Source organism: Macaca mulatta, chromosome 2 (assembly GCF_049350105.2).
Source record: "Macaca mulatta isolate MMU2019108-1 chromosome 2, T2T-MMU8v2.0, whole genome shotgun sequence".
NCBI classification, from domain to species: Eukaryota; Metazoa; Chordata; class Mammalia; order Primates; family Cercopithecidae; genus Macaca; species Macaca mulatta.
In genome coordinates, this window is record NC_133407.1 from 164,353,877 (window position 1) to 164,376,451 (window position 22,575).

The following is a 22,575-nucleotide window of genomic DNA, read 5'->3' on the forward strand; positions in this document are numbered from 1 at the left end:
GATGAGGCTAAGCTATTCATGACATTCATGAGGGATCAACCCCCATGATCCAGTCACCTCCCACTAGGATACTGCCTCCAACATTAGGGATTACACTTCACCAGGAGATTTAGAGGGGACAAGCCTCCAAACCATATCATATGGTCAGTAAACATTCTTCAAAACTGTGACTTTTCATGGCTACACAGTTTGAACAATAATAGATTTATCATTTATTTAAATCATCTCCCATTGTTAGACAGGTACTCTCCAAAATGTTGCTATTATATGTAATATTGCAATGGACATACTTGTACATCAATTATTTGTGTGCCGATCTGATCGTCACACTAGAATGGAGTCCTAGAAATAGAGTTACTGGATTAAAGAATATGAGCATTTTAGTATTCTTGATAGTAATTTCATATGACTTTCGGGGATGTCCAACCAATTTACACTTCCAACAGAAAACTATAAAAAAAACAGTCTCAGCCGGGCGTGGTGGCTCACGCCTGTAATCCCAGCACTTTGGGAGGCCGAGGCAGGTGGATCACCTGAGGTCAGGAGTTTGAGACCAGCCTGGTCAACATGGTGAAACCCCGTCTCTACTAAAAATACAAAAATTAACTGGACATGGTGGTGGGCGCACGTAATCCCAGCTACTCAGGAGGCTGAGGCAGGAGAATGGTGTGAACCCAGGAGAAGGAGCTTGCAGTGAGCTGAGATCGCGTCACTGCACTCCAGCCCAATTCAATTTCTTTTTTTATAAATTATCTATCGAGGTCCTTTGTTTACTTGTCTAGTGAGGTATTATGTGTTTTACTTCTTTTTATTGATAGGTTCCTTATAATTAAAGAACATTAATCCCCGTCACCTTTATGTAAATAGTTCCTGTATTTAGTCATTTGCCTTTTAATTTTGTTAATATATTTTTATAAAGAAAAATAGTTTACGTGTAGTAGAGTTTTTAAGTTTTTTTGGTGTGTGTGTGACTTTTTTCCTTTGCTTTTATAGTTAGGAAGCCCTTCTCCACCCTGAAATCTGCTAAATGGTAAAGACGAAACTTGATTTCCTCCTTTTGCAATAGATAGCCAATTTTCCTAGCACTGTTTATGGCATTGTTCCTTCATTATTTTATTTCATATTAAGTTATTTAATACCTGAGCCTTAATTAAGTGTCGTTAACTCTACTTTTAAGTAGTGTGCGAGTTACGAGACAGAACTAAATCTTTATCTCCACCTACTAGCTATACCACCCCAGGCAAGAGTCACTCTGAGCCACATTTTAATGATCTGTATAACGGAGACAATAAAACCTACCTCACAGGGTTATTCTGAGAATTAAATGAAATAATATTTATCATGAGTTTATCATATAGTAAGCACTCAACTAATGATGACTATTATCATTATTAATATTATTAGTCCGTTAATATTTTTTCTAATTCTCTCATCATTCCATTAAGATATTCTTCTATGGCTATTACTAAAAGTCAAAAATAGGCTGGGCGTGGTGGCTCATGTCAGTAATCCCAGCACTTTGGGAAGTCAAGGCAGGTGGATCACCTGAGGTCAGAAGTTCGAGACCAGCCTGGCCAACATGGCAAAACCCCGTCTCTACTAAAAGTACAAAAATTAGCCGGCCGTGGTGGTGAGTGCCTGTAATCCCAGCTACTCAAGAGGCTGAGGCAGGAAAATAGCTTGAACCCAGGAGGCAGAGGTGGTAGTGAGCTGAGATCACACCATTGCACTCTAGCCTGGGCGATGAGACAGAGACTCTGTCTCAAAAAAAAAAAAAAAAAAAAAAAAAGTCAGAAATAACAGATACTGGTGCGGTTGCAGAGAAATGAGAACACTTATACACTGTTGGGAGTGTAAAAAAATTTCCATTGTGGAAAGCAGTGTGGCGATTCCTCAAAGAGCTAAAAACAGAACTATTATTCGACCCAGCAGTCCCACTACTGGGTATCTATCCAAAGGGACATAAATTGTTCCACCATAAGACACATGCACACGTATGTTCACTGCAGTGCTATTCGCAATAGCAAAGACATGGAATCGACCTAAATGCCCAACAATGGCAGATTGGATAAAGAAAATATGGTACATATATACCATGGAATACTATGCAGCCATAAAAAAGAATCAGATTATGTCCTTTGCAGGAACATGGATGAAGCCGGGGGCCATCATCCTTAGCAAACTAATGCAGGAACAGAAAACCAAATACTGCATGTTCTCACTTATAAGTGGGAGCTAAATGATGAGAACACATGGACACAAAGAGAGGAACAACAGATACTGGGGACTACTTGACTGGGAGTAGGCTTAGTACCTGGGTGACAAAATAATCTGTACAACAAACCCCCGTGACACAAGTTTACCTATATAACAAACCTGAACATGTACCCTGAACCTAAAATAAAAGTTAAAAACAGGTATTATTCTACTTTAGCTGTGCAAGTAGGTTTGGGTAAACTATAGGGAGAATGTATGACAATGTAACAGAGCTATTTCCAAACCCCTGAGGGTTTGCTTATATTATCTGTGATCAAAGAAATCTATTAAATGATACATTCTCCAACATAGTTAACTTCACTAGGTCCTATGTATATAGAGTTAGTTGTCATAACAAAACATCCCTGTTTTTTAGTGTCAAATAAACTGTTTAAATACAATGTCAGATTTCCTTCAACTGTGATGGCAGGTTGACAAGCTGCCTTGGTATTTTTCAGTTGCTGTGAGAAAACAGAATGATTAGCAATATCAGGGAACAGGAGAGGGGAGAGATAAATACGGGTTTCATTCTGAGCCTGTAGACAAGAGCTAACGAAAAATTGTATTTCTAAAGTTTCCAGACAAAGAATTCCTATCTACCCCCAACTATAATAGAATGAGATATTAGTTAAAAGAAATTAGACTGATTCAGTTCATTAACATAATGATATTCCATTCTGTCATATTCAAAGATGGTAATATCGTACTGATAAGAGGATTACGACTCTATTGAAAACAATAAAGTCTTACACACAAATTAAAGCAACAATAAGGTATTATTTTTAGTTAATTCAGGTCGACAAATAATTTAACCAACTGGAAATACCCAGGGTTGGAAAGTCTGCAGGGAAAAGAGCATTCCTTGTCTTTCTGGAGGCCAGACTGGCAATATGTGACAAAATTTTAAACAAGAACTTTTTACACAGCAAATCTAATTCAATGATTTTTCTCTAAGGATATAAACAAATAAAAAATAGTGTAAAAATATAGGTGAAAAGATGTGTATTATAATGTTTATAAAAGGAACGTCTTGAGAAACGAAAAAGCTAAATGTCCATCAGTGGGAGCTTGGTTTCAGAAATCATGGCACACATGAGAGAATGCTGTAAACACAGTGTCTTCCTGTATTTCTTAACACAGAAAGATGATCACACTGTTGAATTAAAAGCATCCCCAAACAGCAATATGTAGTAGTGACAAGTGAGAGTGTGTGTGTGTGTGTGTGTTTGTGTATGTGTGTGTGTGTGGTGAGATCTGTTAACATTTATTACTACAGATATAGTTAATAGTTCCATCTGTTAATAGCAAATATGCCTGAGGTATGGAATTTCAGGTGACTTGAGATTTATGCTTTCTCCTTTATACGTTTCTGTTTCTGTATTACTTTAACTTTTGCAATAAAATTTTATTTTGATTTTGGAAAACAAAACACAAACCACAGCAAAAACACTATGGAAAGAATAAAGATGGAAGGAAATATCAACAACATGTTAACTGTAATTGTCTTTGGTCTTTAAGAAGACAGACCGATGGTTCCTTTTTACTTTCCTTCATTTTTCATAGTGTCTATTATTAAATAGGATTACTCTTAAAATGACCAAATACTTACATATGGTGAAAGTGATTATAATCTGACAGAGCCACATGAAGCTCACAACATCTTCCTTCTTGGTTCCTAGGAAAGACTCTTCTGTGGTCCCATGGGTAGGGGATACCATTATTTCCAACTTAGTCACGCAGATTGGAGGCTTCTTTACCTTCTGCCTTAGATCTAAAGGAAAGGGGTCCCCTAACCTATGCCAGCTGGTACATGTTGACTTCTCTAGAGGTCAACATTTATGCCCATTTTTTTATGTGCTTTGGACTATTTTTTTCTTTTTTTTTTAAATCTTCATTTCTCTCCCTATTTCTTGATTTTGTTTTCCCTTTTTAAAATTCTTTAAGTATATATAACCAGAAGATTTTTGTTGTTGTTGTTGTTTGCTAAAAACTAATAGTGGGCAAAATTATGAAAGTTAAAGAAACAGGAGAAACTGTCTGAAATCCCATCACTGAAATGAATAGCTGTTAGTCTTTTAGTCTTTTGAACATCTTTCCTTTTAATCCTTTCTTAATATACAGTTGTGCATTTAGTTTTTCTTCAATTGTCATTTGAATATTTCCCTGTACCACTGAAAACTCCTAAACATATTTTTACAGCCCAAGCCCATTTTTAAGAAATACCATTCATTTATTCCTATATCATTTCAAATTGAAGAACCTTTCATATACTCAAAATAAATTTATTACAGAAGCCATGAGAAACGATCCCTCCCACTGTTGGTGACTAGATCTAGTCCTTACCCAAAACTGTAACCTCGTCATAATCTCACTCTCAAACATCTCTCTCTAACTACCATACTTCAACACTCCACTGACTTCACTGGGATGATCTACTTTTACACTGTTACTCATCTACCTTGTGCCCTCACTTCCTTTCGCATCTACACTAAATTCCATGGTCAATTATTTCAATGTCCCCAGCACACGCTCTCATCTCCCTCATCCCTCTTTGCCAGATGAACCCCAACCTTGGTTAAACCCAGCCCTCTGCCTACTCTACACCTTCTCTCATGCTGCCAAATGTTCAAGTCATGTTTTTCACGCTATCTCTACAGCCACCCTGTAAGCATTTATTCTTCTTTCTACTGTGCCCTATTTGGTGACCATACAGCTGCTACTTAGGTGTTTTGCTAATGCCCATCCATCCTCTCCAACAGCCCAACTCACCGTCCTATCCTGCTCTCCGTCTTGGCTGTTTTTCTCATATTCTTTTTGCTTCCCAGCTTTCTGACCCCTCTTGACATTTGTTTGTTCCCTCTCCCTTCTCTACCCACCCACCTCTTTCCCCAGCCCACAAAAGAAACACAGAGGGAATCGTCTGATAAAAAAGCTAGCAAAGGGTGTAGCATGAGAAGTCTCAGGTTCCTGTCCTGCCTCTGCTGTGTGACCTTGGGCCAGCCACTTTACTTCTGGGGTTCTCAGTTTCCTCCCTATACAATAAGGCACATTCAGTTGAATAAACATGGAGATAATTCAACCCAGCTCTTAAAACAAACAACATGATTCTGAAAATTCAAGAAAGAAAAATTTAGCAAACAGTTCCACTACCCTATTTTCCTTACCATATTATCCTACCTCCCTCACCATGCTAAGATAATGTCAACCATCTGGTGAGTGTTATTATTGTTATTTTAGTGCTGAAACTCTTCTTGGCCCATCCATGCATCCCACCCAGTAACCATAATGGAAATCCAAACACTCACCGTGAATTTCTCATAGAGCTCATAAGTCAGGAGGGGGTTGGGCAGCTCCCTAAAGTAGAGCTTGCAGAGCGAGCCCACACAGTGGATGTCCTGGAGGTACACTTCCCTTGTCAGATCTGGACATTGATCTGAGCCAAACTCTTGCCTGAAACAACACAGACGGAGACATAACAATCCCAGGGAGTGTATGTTCCATGTCAGCAGCTGCTTGGCTGCTTAGGGGTAAAAAGACCCTAAACTGCTGATCTGACTATATTTTTGACCTTAATTCAAAAAGATCTTCTACTGCAGGCCCGAGGAAGTCACAGGAAGACTTCCATTTCAGGTTTGGATCTTCCTTGCAAAATCTGCTGTGATGAGAAAGACACAATGCTCATTCACAAATGGATTTCCCATGGCATCATGTCTGCAGTCTTGGTTATGAACATTGGGGAAATAGCAACACAATTTGCCAAAAAGTCCTATTGAGATTTCAGTTTTTCCAAAATATTGTTCAAAATGAATTTCCCTTTCTTACAGGAGAGACCGAAACTAGGGTAGGTCAGGTTGTTGTCGCTCATCTCCATATATCCATATCAACGACCTTGTTTTATCTGGAGACTCAAACCCAAACTTTGAGAACTTTAATCAACCTTTTTTTTTTTTTTTTTTTTTTTTTGTGAGATGGAGTCTCGCTCTGTCACCCAGGCTGGAGTGTAGTGGTGCAATCTTGGCTCACTGCAGCCTCCGTCTCCCGGGTTCAAGTGATTCTCCTGCCTCAGCCTCTGAGTAGCTGGGACTACAGGCGCCCGCCACCACACCTGGTTAATCTTTTGTATTTTTAGTAGAGACGGGGATTCACCATGTTAGCCAGGATGGTCTCGATCTCCTGACCTCATGATCCGACCGCCTCGGCCTCCCAAAGTGCTGGGATTACAGGCGTGAGCCACCATGCCCAGCCTAATCAACTATCTTTTTGGTGCTCAATAGAACCTTCTAGACTGCCTGATGGTGACTCCTACAGGACAGATGTCTTGGAACATCATCCAATTCCAGGCCTGAAAAACATTTAGAAAACATTTCCTAAAAAGGTCACATGAATATACTGCCTCAAATAATATATATATTAATACTTATAACTAAAATCTGTTTTAAAAATGACAAATTTGAGCTTTAATATAGAAGAGAAGTTAAGCTTTTTGAGAGTATTCACTTAGTCATCTAATGTGACAAAGTCAACAGTACTCTCAGAACCAGCATTTTTAAAACAGCTCACTGCCCATTCTCCTATTCTCTGGGCCTACCCCTTTAATGAAGGGTAGGGAAATCCCTGATGCTTTCAGAACTTGAAAGAAACTGAGTGGGGCTTTGAAAAGAGATCTATGAAATGCTATTTTTTTTTTTAGATGGAGTTTCATTGTTGTCGCTAACGCTGGCACAATCTCAGCTCTCTGCAAACTCCACCTCCCAGGTTCAAGCGATACTCCTGCCTCAGCCTCCCAAGTAGCTGGGATTACAGGCGCTCGCCACCATGCCCAGCTAATTTTTGTATTTTTAGAAGAGATGGGGTTTCACCATGTTGGCCAGGCTAGTCTCGAACTCCTGACCTCAAGTGATCCACCTACCTTGGCCTCCCAAAGTGCTGGGATTATAGGCATGAGCCACTGCGCCCGGCCCATGCTATGTTTTAGAACAGAACTATGCCATGCTATGTTCTCTTGGCATAGCTCTCTTTTAAAAAGAGAATGTTTTTAAGAGAGCAGAACAAGAGCAATCTAGAGCTTATTCATTTATTTAGCCAAAGATTTCTCTTGTCAAGGATAAGGTCAGTGCTCAAATAAAAAATAATTCATTACTACCCAAGTGTCCTTCCAGGATGCAACCTACTATGCAGTATATTTCAAACCATTAAGAAGTATTTGCCATTGAATGGAGTACTAGTAAATTAGTGAAATTGTGTAAACACATAGATTCATTAAAATCTATGGCTGCAATAAACCAATTTTTTTTTAACAGCTACCACTTCTCTAGAAGAAAAAAAAGACGCTCTATTTCTTTGGTATAATTTAATTACAATCTAAATCTGGGGTGAAAGGGCAGAAACCAAACAGGAGAAAGAATATGAAAACTGAATTACCTGCACAACTTATTATATTAACCTTGTAACAACAATTTTTTTGTTTTAAAAGTCTACATTTATAACTAAAGAACATATAATAAATGTAGGTAATAATAAAATGTTATAATTAAAATAACATTAAATTATGTTCCTTTTGGTGTTAAGGAACAATATGCAAAATAAACAGATCTATTGTTTAAGTCATATACAATCATATATATATATACTCTACCTTCTATATACTCTCTATATAAATATAAAACACACACATACCTGTGTTTTGTATAAAATGTTTTGCCCTCTTTATTTAATGTGATAAAAATTTCTTCCAAATATTTAGGATAAATACATAAAATTGGAAATAGTTCACCCATCAGTAATTTTTTTATTTATTTTTATTTATTTTTTCACTCATCAGTAATTCTTAAAATCCTAGCATCAGTTAGAGACACGTACAATCATACAGGCTTCTGATTTCTCAACCAGATAAAACGTCAGATTTGAGGGTGCGCCAGCAGAAAAACTGACATGGATCTCAGGGTTCTGAACACTAAGTAACAGGAACCTAGTCTAACTGAGCTTTGGGCTGGCCAGCAAATGATAATAAATCAAGTTTTCCTTAACTTGTCATTTAAATCATTTGAGTTAAATCAAATTCACCTAAGAAGAATATATCTAGTGCAAGACAAAGAAACAGATTGAAAGCCTTAGGAGCTTCTGTTGGAAAGAATTATATCAGGCTGGAGGGTTTCCTGATTAGATTAAGAACAGTCAGGCATCTGAAAACCACTGCATCTGATCTTCAGTGCTGCCACACTTCCCTCAGTTCCTTTGGGTCTTTAATACTCTGGACATCGGCGGACAGAGGCATGGACACAGGAAGAATCATGGGAGAATTCTTTTAGGGCTATTCTTTTAGCTTACCTTAGCCGTTGTATGTTTGAGGTGACGCCTGAAAGCCGATAGATTCCATCCACGATGCCGTGAGTCTCTATAAATTCTGCACAGCTCTTCAAAACATATGGAACTATGTAAAGGAAAAGAAGAAAACAATTAAGTATTAGATGTAAATATGCCTGTCTTTTAAAGATATCCTTTTAAAAATCCAGGTATCTTCAAAGAGATATAAGTATGGAACTCATATGACTTACAAGTGGAAATGATTACTTGTAAGTGGTAGGTGATGTTCCTTTCGTATTAAAAAAAAAATCACAGGGTGTTGCTAAAGAATTGTTTTTTTGTTTTGCTTTTTTTTTTTTTTTTTGAGACTTGCTCTGTTGCCCAGGCTGGAGGCAGTGGCGCGATCTTGTCTCACTGCAACCTCCACCTCCTGGGTTCAAGCAATTCTCCTGCCTCAGGCTCTCAAGTAGCTGGGACTACAGGCACCCGCTACCAGGCCAAGCTAATTTTTGTATTTTTAGTAGAGAACTGGGTTTCGCCATGTTGACCAGGCTGGTCTCCAACACTTGATTTCAGGTGATCCACCCACCTTGGCCTCCCAAAGAGCTGGTATTATAGGTGTGAGGCACTACGCCTGGCCAAGAATTGTTTTTTTAAAATAATTTTTAAAAATATTCAAAAACTTAGATTTTGAGACCATTGGTAAGCTTGGACATCTCACAACTCGGTCTCTTCATTTCACTGGTTCTCCAAGTATGGTCTTCTGACCAGCAGCATCAGCATCTCCTAAGAAGTTGGAAATGCAAATCTTCAGGCCCCACTCCCGACCTATTAACTCAGAGATTTTGGGGTGGGGCCCAGCAATCTGTGCCTTTTAACAAACCCTCTGGGTGACTCTGATGCATGCAAAAATTAGAGAGCCACTGCTTTATTCTAAACATGAGGACATCAAGGCACAGGCAAATTTACTTAAGTCACTCATGATTACTTGTTGCTTAAAAAAAATAATTAATACATTGGAAAATGCTTACAATTCCATTCTTTTAGAAGAAGAAAATCTTCGACAAATTGAATATACATTGTAAATTCAGTTTGTATTTTAAAAATTCGAAGGAAAAAAGACTGGAAGAAAATCTGCCAGAATATCGAAGGTGATTTAAAGGTTAAAGTGTTTTTTGTTTGTTTGTTTGTTTCTTAAGGTGAGAACTGCCCCCCTCACCTCCACCCCCCGCCCGCCGTGGATCGAAACCAGTCATTGATTTAATGGACAACATAAAAGGGACTGACAGGGCTTCCTGAGTTCCTGCCTCTCCAGAGGTTCAGTGCCCTGGTAGAAGGGTCTGGCTGTGCTGTTCTCTCCTGGCGGCTGATTTTGAGAGAACCAGCCAACTCAGTGACCCAGAGGGGCAGATACAGGCCTTCTGGATGGTACAGAGAGAGCAGCAGATCACTTGCCACTTTGGTCCCTGGACAGATGCACCTGAGTTCCCCCATGTGAGAGTGCTGTGAATGGACGTTTGGGATAGAACAACCCCACCCACCAAACAACCCACTGAGGGCGCTGAGATCTTCATTGGCTTCTCGAGGCTACCACAGTGATGTGGGACCTCCATGAATTAACGCTTGGGCTACTACTGTGCTCACACTTCCAACACATACTCAATCCATTAATGCTGTAGATCAGACCAATGCCAATTCATTAATGCTTATTACATATACTCATGCCTACACACAATTTGAAGCTGGATTGGATCTTTATGCGGTTAGACACAAGGCATTCAGACTCAACATTCTACCTGAATTCCCTATTATGATGTGCTCTAAGCATTCCTTTCCCTTGTGACCTTCAAGTAACTGTAATTTTAAGTGCTCAATAAAGTTCACCATACTAATCTGCTGCCTCTCAAAGGTTGTGCGTTCTCAAAGGCTGGAGTGTTCCCTTCCAGCACACATCCATGGTTTGCCCCTCAGGGAATGGACTTGGAATTGGAAATATTGAGGCCAGAGACCATAGAGGTGGAACCACTTCCTAGGAGTGAGCACAGCATGGGAGTAGGGTGTGGTGGGGGGGTGCTGTGGGAGTGGGCGGGGTTCCAGAGCCTTTGCCTGTCTTCAGCCAGAAGAGCTATGATTTGATCTGTTTTATAAAATAGCCTTCTTCGTGACATTTTGTTTCCCATGCTCATGCAAATAGATAGATAAATAGAAACAGTTCCAATGATACTTAAAGTCTCTCTCTCTCTCTCTCTCTTTCTTTCTCTCCCTCTCTCTCTCTCAAAATCCCTATTGTGAACAATGATGGTGGATTCTTTCCCCACCACACCTCACTGTTTGGTAACCTGCCAGCATACAGTCTATGGCTGAGAGTGCAGATTTGGATACCAAACTGCTTTTGTACCCTTGGGCAAAATATACAAGAGTTCTGTTTCTTAGTTTCCACGTGTGTGAAAGGAGGATAATAGTGATATTAATCTTGTAGCTTAGGACTGAAATAATATTTACAAATATTTGGCACAGACCCTGGCATATAAGAAGCATTCCACAATGACCAATATTATTTCTACTTGCAACTTATCTATAATATAAATGTATAATCTGATTTTCTTGGTGAAAACAGAGCTTGCCTCTTCCCATCCAGTGGGCACTTGGGGTAGATGACCAACCTTGTACAGGTCAAAACTCATCTCTACTTCCCCCTCTTTTTTTTTTTTTTTTTGAGACAGTTTCGCTCTTGTCACCCAGGCTGGAGTGCAATGGTGTGACCTCGGCTCACTGCAACCTCTGCCTCCCAGGTTCAAGTGATTCTCCTGCCTCAGCCTCCCGAGTAGCTGGGATTACAGGTGCCTGCCACCACACCCAGCTAATTTTTGTATTTTTCATAGAGATAGGGTTTTACTATGTTGGCCAGGCTGGTCTTGAACTCCTGATCTCAGGTGATCCACCTGCCTCGGCCTCCCAAAGTGCTGGGATTACAGGCATGAGCCATCACGCCTGGCCTCATCTCTACTTCTTAGAATGGCTGTTGTGTCCTTCTTTAGCAAATTCTTTTATTTGGGAGTAATTTTGCTTCCATGAGATGTCTTCTCTGTGCACGTAGGTGTATCTTTGCAGCACAAAGGCAGTAGGATCTAACAGGGTATGGGTTGTGAGTTAGCAGTCTGGGAGCTGTGCTTGGCACTCAGGGTGTTCTGCATTTCAAGTCTGTACCACAGTGCATGGCTGCTGTGCTGTGCTGGGCACAAGTGGACTTAAGAACTCGGAACACTCACAAGGAGGAGGACTCAAGCACAAAAGCCTTGGACTCTAAGGACCTTGATAAAGAACACTCCACAAAAGGAGCAGTACAGGGTAACCAACCTGTTCCAGCCTGTTCTCAGATAGGGACCTCCCAGTACCGTAGCTCTCATCTGCAGCACTTCAGGCTCCATTTGTCTCAAAGGTGGGAAAACACATTCTGAGACAGAGCCTCTGCCATAAATTTATTCTGGCTTTGGTACAAAGGCCTTAGAACCTATTGTCCGTGGCTTTGCTTAAGTGGGAGGCAATGTTAAAACAACCCAGAAAGAGGTCGTGGTGCCACTCACTGTGGAGTGTTAGCTTTCTTGGATTTCTCATCTTGGGCTGAGTTGGAAGATGTAGGAATTCTCCATCACTGTTACTCAGTAATGGGAAAGGACTCAATCTCTGTGTCACCATCCAGCTCTAGACATTAGAGCAGCGGTTCTCAGGCTGTAGTCCCTGGATCAGGTCCTGCAGCCCAGCGTCCTCCAGATGATTCTGATGTACTCAAAAGTTGAAGAACTGCCGGGTGCGGTGGCTCATGCTTGTAATCCCAGCACTTTGAAAGGCCAAGGTGGGTGGATCACTTGAGGTCAGGAGTTCGAGACCAGCCTGACCAACATTGTGAAATCCCATCTCTACTAAAAATACAAAAATTTGCCAAGTGTGGTGGGGGGCGCCTGTAATCCCAGCTACTCAGGAGGCTGAGGCAGGAGAATCACTTGAACCTGGAAGACAGAGGTTGCAATAAGCCAAGATTGCGCCATAGCACTCCAGCCTGGGCGACAAAACTAGACTCTGACTCTGTCTCAAAAAAAAAAAAAAAAGGAATATTGAAGAACCACTAGTCTAGACCAGGGCTTCTCACATACCTTAATGTGCATACAATCACCTGGGGATTTCACTAATATGCATATTGCAATTCAGTAGGGAGGTAGGTGGTAGGAGTGTTGAGAATTTGTCTTTCTAACAAATTCCAGGTCATGCAGGTACTGCTAATCTGCAGCGCACACTCAGAATAGCAAGGGTCTGAAAATAGCCCTGGAGGGTAGTGTTGCAGTGGCTACTGTTTAGTCTCAAAGTCTCAGAATTCTTTAAACTATTGTCCCGGGGGTCCAATCAGATTGGGGACACTCTAGGATTCTGGACAGGGTAGAAGAAGCTTGATCAAAATAGCTGAGTAGTTACAGACAGAAAGCAAGCTTCTATTGTCGATTTAGGCATGGGAAGAGGTGACGCTGGAGGTCAGAGTCACAGAGCTCATTCTGTGGGATTCATCCTGGGCCCACAGAACTCTGAGTCTCCTCCTACAGAGGTACACATAGTTGCTGCTGATGACATAATATTATAGCTTCTTAGAATCGTTTCACCGATGGCCCTCTAACTCCCTTGTTTCATTTTGTTTTTCCTAGATCAGTTACCTTAAATGTTAAATTTTAATCTGAGCACAAAATACAACTTGAAGTGGTTTCTGAGGGAAAATAAAATCTTGCCTTTGGTTTATGCTTTACAGTTTACAAAACATTATAAAGTCCTTTGTTTTATTTATTTACAAGTAACATATTTTACACTTATAAGTAACATGTTTTCCTCAAGTCCTAACCTCTCGAAGGGTTTAGTGCAGAAAAGGCCAGAAGTCAAACATTTCTCAGAGTTACCCCCAGAAGTCACAACACTGCTACGCTGCCTCAGCTCCCCGTGTGCCTGGGACCTGATCAGACCTGGAGACAGAGATGGAAGGAAGCACAGTTGTATTTGGTCATTTACGTGGTTGTGGTGGCCACATTCTTTCATAGTGCAAATGGCATTTGTATTTTAGGGAAACAGGCACTCCCCTATCTCCATTCTGGAATTTGGTAAGGTCTTGATGTGGTCAGATTTCGTCCCTTCTCTGAGTCCTGCAATCCTGACCTTCAAAGTAAAGTCTCATGGTGTGTACACATAACAGAATATACTCGGCAACAAGGAGTATACGATAAAGCCTATGAGTACAGCTCAAAGACAGTCGGCTGGGTATAGAAGCCAGATTATGGAAGACTACACAGGGTAGGACTCCATTGATGTAAAACTCTAGAAAATGCAAACTAACTTCTAGGAAGAGAAAGCAGGGCAGAGGCGGGAGTGAGGAATGACAAAGGAGCCCGAGGAAACATTTGGGCATGATGGATATGTTCATCATCTTGTTTGAGGTAATAAAAAGAACCAAGAGCTGCTGGTGGGCAAAGAATTATGATACTTGAGGGAAGAGGGTAAGATAATGAGAGAGACAAGACACTGCACAGGAAGAAATCCTGTGAGCATTTGTTGCGATGCACATGGGAGAGAGGGGGGAGTTTTAAACAGTTTTGCTGTGCTGTGAATGGGCCCCTCTTCCGCATTTTCCCAAGAGATGCAGTAAAGATTTACATTACTTCCTCATTTCTCCGGGTTCTGAGTACAGAACTTCCTGGGCGTTTCCCCCACAGAATCCAAGGGCTCTCTCTGCCAGCCTCTGTTCTTTGTTCCCGTCCCATCCTTTCCCCATCCCTGTTCCACTCTTCTGTCCCATGCTCCTCCCTGGCCTCTGCGAGGCTCTCCCTGCCTGGAGGTCACTGCCCACCCCAATTGTCCCTCTGAGTCTCCTTCCTCCGCCCTGTTTTATTTCTACTCTCTTCCTCCTGGCCTAATGTGGAATTAAAGAAATATTGAAAAGTTGTGGTATTTATTTAATGAAGCATAATGTGTTCTGTTCTTAAAAAAAAAAAAAAATTAACCAATTTCTAATTTTCTAAGAAAAAAGATTTAAAAATATGTTGAGGCTTTGGCTTGTCCTCCTTGGAGAAAAGTTTCCTTTTAAATCTTTTATTTTTTATTTTTAAACCTGAGATATAGGCCAATTGCAGTGGCTCATGCCGCCTATAATCCCAGCACTTTGGGAGGCTGAGGTAGGTGGATCACCTGAGGTCAGGAGTTCAAGACCAGCTTACCCAATACAGTGAAACCTCGTCTCTACTAAAACTACAAAAACTAGCCAGGTGTGGTGGTGCATGCCTGTAATCCCGGCTACTCAGGAGGCTGAGGCAGGAGAATCGCTTGAACCTGGGAATCAGAGGTTGTAGTGAGCTGAGATCACACTATTGCACTCTATCCTGGGCATCAGAGTGAGTGAGACGCTGTCTCAAAAAAATAAAATTAAAAAAAAAAAAAACAGTTGACCAGGCACGGTGGCTCATGCCTGTAATCCCAGCACTTTGGGAGGCCAAGGCGGGTAGATCACCTGAGATGGTGAGTTCGAGACCAGCCTGATCAATATGGAGAAATCCCGTCTCTACTAAAAATAAAAAACTAGCCAGGCCTGGTGGCACATGCCTGTAATCCCAGCCACTTGGGAGGCTGAGGCAGAAGAATCGCTTGAACCTGAGAGGTGGAGGTTGCACTGAGCCGAGATCGTGCCGTTACACTCTAGCCTGGGCAACAAGAGTGAAACTCTGTCTCAAAAAAAAAAGAAAAAGTTAAAAACAAAAAACCTGAAATATAATTGAAATACCATAGAATTCACCCTTTAAAGTGTACGACTAAGTGATTTTTAGTATATTCACAAGTTAAGCAACCATCACATTAATTCCAGAATATTTTCATCTCTCAAGAAAGCAACCCATATCTATTAGTAGTTACTGCCCATTTTCCCCTCTCCCAGCTCCAGCAGCCACTAATCAACTTTCTATTTTCTATGGGTTTGCCCGTTCTGGACATTTCCTATAAATTAGATGTTAAAATATGTGGCCTTTGTGATGGACTTCCTTCATTTAGCATAGTGTTTTCAAGGTCTGTCCATGTTGTAGCATGTGTCAGTATTTCATTCATCTTTATGGCTGAATAAAATTCCAAATAAAGCCTTCGTTTTGTTTATTCATTCACCAGTTGACAGAAATTTGAGTTATTTCTGCTTTTTGCTATTAGGAATATTGTTGCTATGAACCTTTAAGTCCAAGTTTTTGTATGGATATATGTTTTCAATTCTCCTGGATATATATCCAGGGGTGAAATGGCTGGGTCATACGGTGACTCTACATTGAACTTTTGAGGCACTGCCAAACTGTTTTCCACAATAGTCGTGCCATTTTACATTCCTTCCAGCAATGGATGAGGGTTCCAATTTTCCATATCCTTGTCAATACTTGTTATTGTCTATCTTTTTTATTGTAGTCATCCTAGTAGTTGCGAAGTGGTATTCATTGCAGTTTGGTTTGCATTTCCCTGAAAACTAACAATGTAGAACATCTTTTCTTGTGCTTACTGGCCATTTGTACATCTCTTTTGAAGAAATGTCTATTTGGATAATTTGTCCATTTTTAGTTGGGTGGTCTTTGCTGGGTTATAAGATTTCTTTATGTATTCTGAATACTAGACTCTTATTAGACCTATGATTGGCAAACATTTTCTCCTATGCTGTGGGTGGTCTTTTCACTGTCTTGATGGTGTTCTTTGAAGCACAGAAGTTTTACATTTCAGTGAAGTCCAATTTATCTATTTTTTTCTTTTGTTGCTTGTGCTTTTTATATCAGGAGAAAAGCTTCTTATTTCTGATTTATATTGTCCATATCCTTCATTATTGGTTACTGGAATAATGGTTCATCATTATTCACATACATAAAGAGTGATGCTATAAGTAATGCAACTGTTTCTTATTGTTATAGATGAGAACATATAAATCCAAAGGAGCACTATCCTTTGAGAAACTAGAGCATTATCTGGCTCAGAACATTTTTGAAACCATCCTTTGGGAACTGTTAGTTAGAAACTGTATACATTTAACTCAAATATAACCTCCTTCCAGGAGAAAAAGAGGAAAAAAAGAGTGAGAAGTGTTTATACTGTACTTCTCATTTTCCCTACAGGATTCAAAGCGATTGTTTTATTATTATTTCACTTTCGAATTCATTTTGGGGAGAATGGGCTTTAGTTCTGTTTTCTCTTTAGTTCCTACAGACAGGGAATATATTTTATCTTTTAAAAACCGAGATTTGATTTAGAAGGAGGCCTAGGAGGTTTTCCACAATCTGGCCACACTCCCCGCTGCCAGTCTCATTGCTAATTGCGGAGCTCTCCCAACCTCTCAGCCCCACACAGGAATGCCATGTTCCAGTCACGCTGGACAGCCTGCCACTTCCTGAATATGCTCTGCACCTTCACACCTTCCCGGCTTTGCACCCGATGTTCCCTCGTCTGAGCCCATTGCCTCTTCTCCACTGAGAAACTCCTGCTTATCTTTTGGGATTCAGCTCTACCCCCAACTTCTCTATAAGGCCTTCCTCAGGCAGAACGAGGTTCTCCTTCCTCCGTGTTCGCATCTCTCCTGTGCCTCCTCCCTTTGTGGCACTTTCTAGAATTATCTAAATTCAATTCCACTGCAAATTAAAACTGCACTGATATATCATTTTTCACTTCTCAGATTGGCAAAGGTACCTAAGTTTGTTAACACACAGTGTTGGCAAGGCTATGGGAAAACAAGTACTCTCATGCGTTGCAACTGGTAGGGGACATTGATACAACCTCTGGAGGGCAATTTGACAATATCCGTTAAAACTATAAGTACACATACCCTTTGACCCAGTCGTTCTTCTTCTAGAAATGTATCCCACAGATATTCTTGTACACGTGATATGTAAGACATGTGCAAGGCTATTCATTACAGCAGTTTTCATAATTGCACAAGATTGTCATCAATAGCAGGTAGTAACACAAATAATGGAAGATTCACATAGTGGAATACTATGTGGTCACTAAAAAGAATGAGAAAACTTTTATGTACAGACATAGAGTGGTCTCTCAGATATATTGTTAGGCAAAAAGAACAACATATATTGTTCGCAGACCAGAATAATGGTATGATAGCATCTGGTTGTTTTTTCTCTTTTTTTTTTGTTTTTGAGACAGAGTCTTGTTCTGTCACCCAGGCTGGAGTGCAGTGGCACAATCTCAGCTCACTGCAACCTCTGCCTCCTGGGTTCAAGTGATTCTCCTGCCTTAGCCTCCTGAGTAGCTGGGATTACAGGTGCGTGCCACTACACCTGGCTAATTTTTGTATTTTTAGTAGAGACTGGGTTTCACCATGTTGGCCAGTCTGGTCTTGAACTCCTGACCTCAGGAGATCTACCTGCCTCGGCCTCCCAAGGTGCTGGGATTATAGGCATGAGTCACCGTGCCGGGCCATGATTTTTTTTTTTCTTTTCCTTTTTGTGAAGAGAGAATGAAAGATTAAATATACACATCTATTTATACATGCATTCAATATCTACGGAAGGATACATAAGAAAGCAATAATTTTAGTTGTCTACAGGAAAAGAAACTGGAAGCTGGGGCTAGGCCTCTGAGTAGGAGAGAGGCTTCTCACTGTATATTCTTTTGTACTTTTGAATTTTGAACTAGAAGAATATATTACCTTTTCTGAAAAAATTTGTCAGAATAAATTTAATCCTGCAAATATTTACTGCAAGCCTACTCTGTCTAGCACTAGGTGTGAGGTGCTTGTTTCTAATTCATCTCCATTACTAAGTTGTGAGATCCTTGGGGACAATGAGGACAGTCCCATGTCTTACTCATCCGGAATAGCCTTGAAAACAGAAGCACTCACTATTCACAATAGCAAAGACTTGGAACCAACCCAAATGTCCATCAATGATAGACTGGATTAAGAAAATGTGGCACATATACACCATGGAATACTATGCAGCCATAAAAAAAGGATGAGTTAATGTCCTTTGTAGGGACATGGATGAAGTTGGAAACCATCATTCTGAGCAAACCATCGCGAGGCCGGAAAACCAAACACTGCATGTTCTCACTCATAGGTGGGAATTTAACAATGAGAACACTTGGACACAGGGTGGGGAACATCACACACCCGGACCTGTTGTGGGATGGGGGGAGCGGGGAGAGATAGCATTAGAGATATACCTAATGCAAATGATGAGTTAATGGATGCATCCCACCAACATGGCACATGTATACCTATGTAACAAACCTGCAAGTTGTGCACATGTACCCTAGAACTTAAAGTCTTAAAGTATAATTAAAAAAAAGAAAAAAAAAAAAAAAGAAAACAGATGCACTCAGAATGTTTTCCTGAACAGGAGCTTGGTCATTTTTCTCCAGATGGATTTTCTGTGCTCCTTTGCTATCTGGGTTCCTCAAAGAAAATAATTACTATGTATCAGGCATGGCTTTAGGTGGGTTTTTATTTGTTGTTTTTTGTTGTTGTTGTTCTTTTTTTTTGAGATGGAGTCTCACTCAGTCGCCCAGGCTGGAGGGCAGTAGCGCGATCTCGGCTCACTGCAAGCTCCGCCTCCCGGGTTCACGCCATTCTCCTGCCTCAGCCTCCGGAGTAGCTGGGACTACAGGCGCCCGCCACCTCACCCGGCTAATTTTTTTTTTTTTTGTATTTTTAGTAGAGACGGGGTTTCACCGTGTTAACCAGGATGGTCTCATCTCCTGACCTCGTGATCCGCCCGCCTGGGCCTCCCAGAGTGCTGGGATTACAGGCGTGAGCCACCGCGCCCGGCCTGTTTGTTTGTTTTATAGCATTCTCCATTCTATAACTGTAGCCAACCCATGAAACAGACAAAATGATCTCCATTTTGAAAATAGGAAAGTTGAATCTCAGAGGGAATAGATAAATTGCCCAATGGCCTGCAGCTAGGAAGTGCCAGAGTTGGGATCCAAACCCAGGTTTGTGCGCTGCCGAAGTGCATGCTTTTTCTGTGATACCACAAGTGACAAGGAATAGAAAAAGCCCCAAGCTACACCTACCATGGTTCAAACACTCCCCAACAGGAAGGCAGGTCCTATGAGTTGGTGGCAACTTTGGAGGTGTAATTTGAGTAGAGTGGGTTGGCTCCTTGCTGTTGACTGCCAAAATGCCTAAATCCTACCACTGCAGGGCTGATCTTTAAGTATTCAACAGCTCATGGTTTGTATCTAATTTTAAGTTCCTTTTGAAAAAAATAGCAAAAAAGTTGATAAATTAAAATTATATATAAATATAGAGTACAGAATGTCTCTTTAAAACTACCTCTCCCCCAGTATATTAAATAACAAAAAATAACACACACTGGCAGGTGGATCACCTGAGGTCAGAAGTTCAAGACCAGCCTGACCAACATGGTGAAACTCCGTCTCTGCTAAAAAATGCAAAAAAAAAAAAAAAAAAAAAAAAATAGCCCAGCATGGTGGCGGGTGCCTATAATCCCAGCTACTTGGGAGGCTGAGGCAGGAGAATCGCTTGAACCTAGGAGGTGGAGGTTGCAGTGAGCTGAGATTGCACCATTGCACTCTAACCTGGGCAACAAGGGCGAAACTCTGTCTCTCACACACATACACACACAAACCACACACACACACATACACATACACACACACTGAGATGTTAATGGTAGTTACTGCTAAGTGGTAGAAAATAAATGATTTTTGCTTTTCTCTATTTTTAATTTTGCTTTTCTAAATTTTCTGTGAAGGGGATATAGTAAAAGTATTTTTTTTTAAAAGAAAGAAATGGGATTTTGAAAAACAAGTTTCATTTAGGAAGATGGAGGGGCTTCTGAAATCAGTGACCCAAGTTCTAAATGTTTGCTGAAGTCCTTTCCGGTGACCCTGTTGAGGTTATTACCCCTTGTGAAGCAGAAGTATTTGCCCAATCTGCTGGCCAGGGATGGCTGAGGACTAGCTCTGCTGAGCAAGGCAGCGTGGAGCCCGGTTCACCGGCTGCAGGTCCCTGCCCTCCTCATTTTTAGGCTCTCAGATGTCAAGCCAAACTAGCACTTTCCTGCAGAGGTGTCCAGGTCCTCCTCTGGTCCACTCTGTGACTTATCCCTGCTGGGACCCTCAGGTCTCTGCTGCCAATGCTGTCTCTTTCCCAATGACAGTGATTCTCCTTCTACCAAAGCAGATGCACTGAGGGCCCATCTAGAGGAACAAAAGGTAATAAGATCTTTGCCCTCAAGAAGCCAAGAAGGGAATGGGTAATTATTGTGAACCTAGTATGTGCTGGTCCCAGAGCTATACACTTCTTATCCATTATTTGTACCCAGTGCAATCCTCACAGTCACCTTATGAGGGAGGTATTTATCTCTGTTTTGTAAATGAAGAAACTGAAGCTCAAAGGTATTAAGTAACTTGGCCAGTATGAAAATATCAAACAAAATATGCTAAGGAACCTAGACAGGCACAAAAAATGTAAAGAAAGTTCTTTTAAAAAGATTACAGCTGGTGGGGAAGTCAGGCAGAGCTTTTAGATGTTGAACAAGAACAGGAAGTTGTGTGCATTTATAGAGAGCCAGCTGTCTGAGAGGGACCACGTTGGGGAGTGCTGAGACAGGACCCTCACGCTCAGGGGCTCACAATGTTGTGAGCTAAGTGGATAAAGGACAAGTCAAGGTGCTGCAATAAGAATTCTGACACTAGTGCAGAGGGATGATTTGAAAGGATGTGAGATGCTATCATATGATGTAATTGATGTGATGCAATATACATTACAATACATGCAGAACGCTCATGTAAGTGCCTAGCATAGAGTAAGCACTTAGTAAATGTCATACACATTCTTTTGGGACAGGAAACAGAGAGCAGTATAAACAAGGTGAAAGGCAAGAAATAATGTGGTGAATTCCAGGAATGCTGACTAGACCAGTCTGGTGGAAGAGAAACATTAGGGAACTTGGGGGCATTTTCACTGACTGCCTGGGAAGATTGCATTCTATCTTGATCTCCACTTCCAGACAAATCTTTCTAAAACACTACCTTGATGATAAAGCTCCCCTACACCAAAACAATCAATAGCTCCCCATTGCCTGTAGAATAATGTCCAATACAGGCAGCTTTGGGACTAGACCTTCAGCTTCCTCATCAGGGCCAACCCTGAAGTTCTTCCCTTCAAATAAATAGGCCTTTGTGTGTGGGGGGGAGGGGCGGGGGGAATAGGGATGGGAGGTAATCTAGAAGAAAAGACTTGCCACAAAAAGAAAAAAATAAGGAGTCCCTTTAGGGTCAGAAGGGACAACCTCTCATGGTTTGTCAATGAAAGGGGAAGTGAGAGGACTCACTCTTTTCTAGCTGTTGCCTGAAATTTCTTTAGGAAAGGTAAGAGCCTATCTGACTCACGCGTAAAAGGCTGGTTGAGAGTGGTGAATGTGTCTGAGTCCACAGGTCATTAGTGGCAAAGGAGCCAGTGGGGAGAGCTTAGGAGGGACTCCCACAGGGTGCCTCTGGGGGTGTGTGTTTGGGGTGGGAGTGATTGTGGCTGAGGAAGGGTAGAGAAAAAGGTTCAAATGCTATAACATAGAAAACAAACCTGCAAGGAGTCCCCATATGACCTTGGTCTTAAGAGCTGGCCCTGCTCATCTGTATACAGAAACTGTACAGAAGGGTTTTGTCCCATTGATGAAGCTGCTGGGCTTTGTGTAATTGACAAAGACTTATGTGGTTCATCCTTTCTACTGTCTGTCTGTGGAGAAAGCTTTGTTATTAGCAGATTTGTAGGGGCAGACATCACTCACTCCATGGGGCTGCTGATGGAAGACAGGAAGATCTCAGTCAACCCCTAGCACATTCCTAGGCAACAACAACTCATTTAAAATCATTTAAATCCTCAGTGTAACTGCATAAAGCGCACATCAGTGGAATCACTTGATCAGGGTTTCATTTACTGGATGAGCAGCTTTCTTGCCACCTGCTCCTTGGGATACCACTGGTGGAGGCTCTTAA

The 22,575-nt window shown here is 41.1% G+C and overlaps 1 protein-coding gene across 3 annotated transcripts in view; it reads right to left on the reverse strand.

The window, feature by feature from the left end:
* Positions 1-22,575, reverse strand: part of ARHGAP31 (Rho GTPase activating protein 31) — a 123,602-nt gene that overhangs the window by 42,739 nt on the left and 58,288 nt on the right. For all 3 annotated transcript variants that reach the window (XM_015129955.3, XM_015129956.3, XM_077993854.1), the window contains exons 2-3: positions 8,584-8,686; positions 5,562-5,706 (exon numbers count right to left, since the gene is read on the reverse strand). In XM_015129955.3, the coding sequence (XP_014985441.3) occupies positions 5,562-5,706; positions 8,584-8,686 (248 nt within the window). The remainder of the gene's footprint in view (positions 1-5,561; positions 5,707-8,583; positions 8,687-22,575) is intronic.